The sequence below is a fragment of the Limanda limanda genome, chromosome 10 (genome assembly GCF_963576545.1).
Source record: "Limanda limanda chromosome 10, fLimLim1.1, whole genome shotgun sequence".
Classification (NCBI taxonomy): Eukaryota; Metazoa; Chordata; class Actinopteri; order Pleuronectiformes; family Pleuronectidae; genus Limanda; species Limanda limanda.
Window position 1 is genome coordinate 13,520,840 of NC_083645.1, and position 7,731 is coordinate 13,528,570.

At 40.6% G+C, this 7,731-nt stretch overlaps 1 protein-coding gene across 1 annotated transcript; it reads right to left on the reverse strand.

The window, feature by feature from the left end:
• Nucleotides 1-4,137: 4,137 nt before the first annotated feature.
• On the reverse strand, nucleotides 4,138-6,996 carry trmt112 (tRNA methyltransferase activator subunit 11-2). The gene is made up of 4 exons (XM_061079659.1): nucleotides 6,811-6,996; nucleotides 5,727-5,828; nucleotides 5,263-5,355; nucleotides 4,138-4,523 (listed from the first exon to the last, which is right to left on the reverse strand). Exons 1-4 carry the CDS (start codon nucleotides 6,883-6,885, stop codon nucleotides 4,422-4,424), a joined length of 372 nt encoding a protein of 123 aa, XP_060935642.1. The 5' UTR covers nucleotides 6,886-6,996; the 3' UTR covers nucleotides 4,138-4,421.
• Nucleotides 6,997-7,731: the final 735 nt, after the last annotated feature.

Below are 7,731 nucleotides of genomic sequence, written 5' to 3' on the forward strand. Positions count from 1 at the left end.
GGTCCGGGGGGGGGCGAAGGAGGCGAGGGTCTCTGGTGGGGGGGGGGCGGAGGTCTCTGCTGGGGGGGCGGAGGGGACGGGGGTCTCTGGTGGGGTCAAACTGGAGGAGCCTCAAAGCCAAACACAAGAGAAGTGTGCGTAAAAGGATTTCACATCTACACCTGAGGATTAAACCAATGAGCCCGAAGCCAAGAGTCCAACTGTAGCAGCGAGTCCCGGTCAAGCAACTAAAACCACTTCCTTTATTCTGATGAAGTCACTTTATAACAACGTCCAATCACTGGACCCTCTATTTGAACTCCAGGCGCACAAAGACGCATGGTCATGTATTATTTAGACTCATTTAATTGAACAGATCTGAAGGCAAATGTCTTTATAAAACCACTAATTGAAGATCTATCTATAAACCTCAACTCAACAACCAGACTCCACTGTAAGAACCTCGGATTGAGAGAAACCTGTCTGACGCTCCAGCTTCAGTCTGGTGCGCTCCAAAGCTCCGGTGCGCCTCCGTGCTTGCGCAGCTTCCTCTGGTAAAGGTGAAGATATCTGAACTCTGTCTGTCCGATGAGTCTTTATCCGTCTCCGTCGTCCATCCTCGGGTAATTCAAACAAGCTTCAGGGAGAAAGGAGTCATCGCAGGAGCTCAGCCCATGACGCACAGTCCGCAGACAGGAGAACCCGAGCTGCTCGCTTCATCCGCGGCTGCGTTCACCTCCACAACACCCATCTGTGCCCCCGGACCCGCACTGGTCTGAGCCCGCTTCCAAAGAATCTAGTGACAGCCTCCTGCAAAACCCAGTGAGATCCTCCCATCCCTTCGTGTAGGTAAACAGAGAGCAGCCTGCAGCTACAGGGGGAAAATGTTGATTTATGTAGGAGAGACCATGGTGGGTCTGTTAATCCTCCTCAGATAAACATAAAAACACGGTAAAGGTCAGACGACATAAAAATACATGACGCAGAAAAACGGATGAAAGAAGTCCTTGTGCTGTAAATTTAAAAAAAAAAAAAAAAAAAGGCGAGAAAACTTTACAGTAATTTATACATCCCGGATTTAAATGAGCTCCAGTGGGAAGTCTGCTGGGCTGAAGTCACTGAGAGCTGCTGTGTGATGCGACTCCATTATTCTGCAGATCCTGTGTGGGAGAAAAAAGCACAGAGCTCCAGACAGAGGGAGTCTGAGAGGGAGGGACTGGAGTCAGAGAGAGGTGGAGGAGGAGGAGAAGGAGCAGGAGGAGGAGGAGGAGGAGGAGGAGGAGGAAGAGGAGGAGGAGGACGTGGGCCCTGCTGCCACCAAAGTGAAGCCAGTGTGTGATTATGTAGGCAAGAGCCATCTTCCTCTCTCTAAAGCAGGCAGACACAGACACAAATACACACACACAAATACACACAGACAAATACACACACACAAATACACACAGACAAATACACACACACACACACACACACACACACACACACACACACACACACACACACACACACACACACACACACACACACACACACACACACACACACACACACACACACACACACACACACACACACACACACACACACACACACACACACACACACACACACGCAAGTTGCAATTTCTTCCCTCCACAAAAAGGCCTGAATCACCCTCTGTCCGCAGGTAAACATCTCATGAGGCCACATCAGACTTAAAGGACCAGTTCTGCATTTCTCTTCTTATTCTTGTCATTCCAGAGACTTGCAGGAGTTGAATCAGTTCACTCTCGTGTCTGTTTGATAAATATGAAGACAGCTGTGACCTTTGTTTTGAATGAGTGGTCATTGCTATTGACATGAATCAAGTCTTGAATCAAGTTCCAGGGAAATCAGTTTACATTGTACATTTTTCTATATTTTATTGTTTTATTGTATTAGTGATACATATATTGTGATATATTGTATTTTTACCTTCACTCAGGGTTTCAGTATTTCATTTTTCGCTGCTCTAACTTGTTAAATCCCCCCCATTGTGAGACTGATGAAGGATCTTATAAAACAAACAATCAAACTAAAACATATGTTTACTTCCTTGGTAAAGGTAGAAATAAATATTGTAAAATAGCAGCACCTAATAGGATGAATATTAATTGTAACTAACTAATATTATTAATAAGAGAACGTTATTTTATCTAGGCTTTTGATTTGATTGATTGGAATTAAATTTTATTTATTTGTATTTATAAAATTATGTCTTTATTTACTTCCATTTATTTTTATATTAGTATTTTTTTTAATTATTTTATTTAATCTTATTTAAGTTATTTAATTTCTGCCTCCTTTTCTTTACCCTGAGTGTTTGATTGTGGGTTGGGGGTGTTCATAAACGTTTGTATGTTTATAAATGTTTGAATGTATGTTTCTTATACGTAAAACTCAATAAATATATTGTTAAAGGAAAAAAAAAAAAAAAAGAAATATTGTTCCTTTTTGGTTTCTGATCACATGACATGTGATTTACAAAGTTAATACAGTTTGTCGTGGCAGAGAAAAGCTTTGAATGCTTTGTTTATAATTATCGCATGAAACCATTATTATTAAAATGTTTCCATTGATATATTTTTTGCTTCGTTCAGGTCATATTGTCTCAATTAATATAATCAGCAGCCAACGGGGGAAATTTTTTTGAAAATCACATTTGGCACAGACAAAATCTTCCGCTTTGAAAAGAACTACAGGGGATGGTTGTGAAGACATCACTGCTGAGAGTTACAAAATAAACATCAACACTTATACAGACAATTCGTTGCATTTTATGAAGATCTGTAGAAGTGTATCTGGTTTGTTAGACTGTATTGCTACACAGTTAGCAGACTTAGCACTCAGGCTAACGACCTAAGAAAGATGCATTCACAAGGAGACTCACCAGTGTTTTTCCATTTCTTTCTATTCCTCCGACATTTGAGTGAATGCAGCTTTTAAATGTCTGTGCACAATCTGTTTCTCTCTCACACGAGCGCCTCTGTGCTTAGAGCAAACTGACGTGAGTTGTCAGAAGTCGGAAACACGAGAAACTTTTTTTCGTTCAAATACACAAATGCGACAACAACGCCCCCTGTGGTCACTGCTGATGTTGCTCAGAGACTTTAACCAGTCGAGTTTTTCCAGCCCTTGTGTTGCGTTCATCTCTCAGACTCTGCTGTAGCTTCATATTTCTGCAAATATCAGCGCAGCTACGATCGTCACCAGACAAAGTTAAAGTGGAAGATGGAGAAATGTGATGCATTAGTCAAAGCCACTGATTTCAAAACGCAGCTTTAGTCTGGCTCTCGGTGGGATTTCCAGCTTAAACTCATTCATGCCGTCACTTAAAAGCTTATCCTAATTTCATTAAAACCCTCCACACAAAGCCCATCCCTTTCTATCTTTACAGCCTTTCAATCTAGCTCCTTTCTTTCCTCTCTTCCTCTTGGGTCTCATTGTTAATTACAGCTGAGGACTCGGAGAGGACTGTTAATCTGTCAGGGGTGGTTTTTATTGCTGCTCTGCTGCCATCCCATTATACCGTTATTATAGTTGCGGGCGCAGGCCTGTAATTGCTGTAAGTAGAAGGGAAAGGTAGGAGAGACTCAGGCTGCCTCCGGGCTTCTGGTCAGGGCTCCTTCATCATCTGTCCTGGCACCGTTTCTAAAATATAACACTGCCTGTGAACAAACGGGATCCTGTTCCAACACGACTGCTGCAACGTCTCAGTGAAAATTTGTGTCTGTGGACCCCCTCTTCCTATTAAAAATTCTCTTTTAAAAAGATCAGACACACAGTGGGGTCCTCGCGTTACAGGAGCCCACCCAGCTGGGCTGATATATGTATGTGGCTGATTTAATGTGGCTGAAAAGAAAAAAAAAAAGAAAAAAGAAAGACTTCCTCAAAAACAACTTCTTGCCTGCCTTCCTTTTCTTCCTCCTTAACGCAGAACCAAATATAGAGCAGCCACTGCCACGTCATCTGGTCCTCAGCACTTTCTGAGACTGAGAGGGCGAGTTGGGGTTCAGCAACACACACGCACAGACACACACACACAGACACACACACACGCACGAGTGGGGTTTTACTAAAGCATGTCTGTAATATAACTGAATCCATATTTTCCACAAAAACCATTGAGAGTTCTGGGTGTCATGGAAATAAGGACAGTTTTATTGAAAATGAAAGAGTGAACATTTACAAAAATAAATACAGATAAACCCACTTGGGGTTTCTCTCAGGGAAACATTTCCATTCGTTACTTTTCCAATCTTTTCGCTCCACTGGCAGCATCAGCCTCTCACATGTCATAACTACAATGAACCCAACAGTGCTGCGTCTTTTCTCTTGGCACCAACTCAAACCAGAGTCAACGTAAACCCATCTCAGTGACAGCTAGGGGGGAGGTTGTGTAACGGGACATGTTGAGGGGGTGTTTAGGCCTCGTCTTCACTCAGCAGCATGTTGGGGATTCCTCTGGAGATGGGGAACTCTCGTCCTGACTCGGGACACTGCAGACAGCCCTCGATCACCTCCACCTGTAACACACACACACACAGTCAAGAATATGAGGCCACCACTAGCAAAAATACACATATGGCCAAAAGTTGCCATACTTTTGGTTTGGTTCTGGTTTGGTTCTGGTTTGGCCTCGGCCCCTTGGTTCCAGTTAAGGAAGATTCTGTTGCTCCAGCTTGTGAAGATATTTTAGACCAGTGGTTCCGAAACCCTGGGTCGTGTTTAATAATAAGTCTATAAATTAAAATGCTACTTTTTAAAGTTATTATCTTAACTTGGTGCAGTTTCACTCATCCTGACTCTCCTAACAAATAGAATACACAGATTTTCTATTAAAGTAAGTTTTTTAGTAACCACGGTAACAGTGAACCGGTCACACGAGCACCTTTCAGTATCAGCACGACATGTTGTCCCACACAAAGATGTGACATTATGAACTATTCATCATGCAACAGGAATAAGTAACACACCTGGAACACAAATCCACAAAAAAATACTATTTGTAACATTAAATTTGAAGAAGAGATCTTTGTAGAGAAGTACATATGTAAATTAGAATTGACCTGCTTCTTTTATGGTAATGTTCAAGCAATTTTTAAGCAAAACTGTCAAACTGATCTTCTCTGTTTTCTGTCACAAGACACTCAATCTCTCTGGGTTTGAAATAGTTAAATACAAAACAAGACATTTGATGACATCACTAAAGTTTTTACTTGGGTAGACAAAGGGCTGATTGTTGATGACAGTCTGAACTTTTACCTCTAACAGCGCTCGGTGAACTTTCTTCAGGAACTCTTCATCTTTCTCGTACTCTGAAACCAGCTCAGCCGGCAGGTCTTGCCGATGACCGAGCTATAGAGAGGAAACAAAGCAGTGAGAGTTCAAACTGCTGCACCATCACAGATGAATATGAGCCTCACAAGTGGAAGTTACTGGCTGGAATATTTGATTCAAAAATTCAGAATCAATCTCTGTTGCGGGAAAAGGGAACACAGTGATCTGAAACCCAGAATCTCAGGGATGACTAATGGATGTTTGTACTCAGATTTTTGTGTTTTCGTTTTGTCTACCACAGAGCAGGCTGCTTTTTATTAAGGATTCAACATGAAGCCTTTGTGGTCGTGGGCAGACGTCTTGTTAACATTTCTCATATGTCCCACACAGTTAAGCATTGTCCTTTGAAGACTGCCAGTGACTAAAATTCAAAGCATGGACGGCCTCACCTCCTCTGCAGCCTGGACCAGAGCGCTCCACTCCAGTTTGGGAATCATCCGGCTGACGAACTGAGGGTTGAACTCCACCTCATTCACCTTCACCTCAGTTGCCTACGCACAAAAACAACCAGACAGATAAAAACAACCTGTCAGCATCAACATGCAGAGTTCTAAAACAACGGCTAGTCCTTAGACATGTATGTAAACAAATGAGGTCTAAAAGAATGTCTATATCTACGTCTTTATCTGCGTGTGCGGCTGCAGGGAAGAAGCCATCACACAGAAACACCTGCAACCAGGAGGACTGGTGAGTGAGGTTAAGAACCTGATCGTTACTTAAAGATGAAGAATAATAAACTACCGGAGTGTCCCTATAAAACCTTTAACACAATGGTTTTCAATGTGAATGATTAGTTATGAAGACTTAAATGGATACATGTCATAGTTAGTGGCTATTGTACTGAACTGAATTATGGTCAGATATGTTTTAAATATTATTATTTCCTCTTGTGTATGAACAGGATGGAGACATTTTCCATTTAATATTTCCATTTGAGCTGAATATATAATATTTGGATTAAAAAATATATAAGTACATGTAAAATGTGGATATTGATCAAAGCTGTGACTATATTTGGTGAGTTGGAGCTTTACAAACAACTAAACTGGGACTTTAGCAGGATATAAACTCAATGGCCACTTTATTAGGTACACGTGACACTATCTAACACATTTAATCTGCTTTACTTTCTACTTCGGTGTTACTTATAATGCTTTGGTTGACACTGGCCAAGATAGTGGAGGACTTCCAAATAAAACATATACATATTTAAGTTCAGTATTTTATTTATGTTTTAAGTAGAGCTAAATGAAACGAATTACATTAAACACGTCTATGTACTAACACTGGGCGTCTGTCAGACCCTGATCCAGCTCAATTACTGTCAACACAACCGATGCGTTTGGAAATATGAATAAAATGTTGAATTGCCTCATGATGACACTTCACTTCCCTGGTGAAGACACAACACGCAGCACGAAGCTAATGGGATGTTATGTTGAAGTGTTAGCATCGTTAGCAGTGAGGATTTACCTTGATCAGCAGCGGGTATCCTTTAGTGACGCCCTTCACATGAGACGTCAGCATGTTGTGTGTGAGCAGCTTCATGTTTCAACACAACGATGATTGATTTACCAACAACAAACACACACTCTGAGTCTTCTCGAGATGTAAATCACGCTATAGCGTTTACATGTGGACCGGAAGAGCTGACTGTTGCGTTGCTGAATCGGTTCCCCGGAACCTTGGCCTCAGCTTCGTTGGTTCCTAGGTCCCTTCTTTAGTTTAATAAATATAAATACATTCATGTCACATTGTAGGACCCAATCAGCACTAATGCTGTATATTGTGACCTCATAATAGGTAATATTAAAAAATATATATATAAAACACTAACAGCAGTAAAAGTAAATTAAATATAAACAAAATTAAATTGAATTAAATTATAATTTATTATATATATTATATATTATTTTCTTGTACTTTACTACATATATTTGACAGCCTTACTTAAAAGTTTCTCTTGTATTTTTGGATTTTAGATACTGGATGGTTTAACATGCTTTAAAAACCTATTGTTAGAGAATAACCCAGTAGTTTCCAACCTTGGCTTCTGGAGCCTTACAAGAATCCCAGGGGGACACATTTGATTAAATAGAATTCAGAAAATTCATGCAAAACCTTCTAGTTATTATTATCATCTGTGCCCCTGTCTTGTAGAGTAATGTGGTTTTCAATTAAACTACAACAAGGTGCCCAAGCAAAATCTTTCACACAGAACTTATGATAGTGTTATCCAGTGCTGGCTACCATACATACTTTTTTTGTATTTTTACATTGAATAATAGATGGTATCTCATTAGTCAATCATGATTTTGGTATTTTTAATAGATAACTTTCTAAAACATTTTAAATGTTAGCAGTTACTAAGTTAGCTCTTAGATAAATGTATAA

What these genes read in the sequence shown, in the direction of transcription:
- trmt112 (XM_061079659.1), bottom strand. Translation starts at nt 6,885, where the DNA reads ATGAAGCTGCTCACACACAACATGCTGACGTCTCATGTGAAGGGCGTC. An exon ending in GATACCCGCTGCTGATCAAG is followed by an intron (nt 5,829 to 6,810) that starts GTAAATCCTCAC and finishes TTTTGTGCGTAG; the next exon opens with GCAACTGAGGTGAAGGTGAA. An exon ending in TGGTCCAGGCTGCAGAGGAG is followed by an intron (nt 5,356 to 5,726) that starts GTGAGGCCGTCC and finishes TCCTCTCTATAG; the next exon opens with CTCGGTCATCGGCAAGACCT.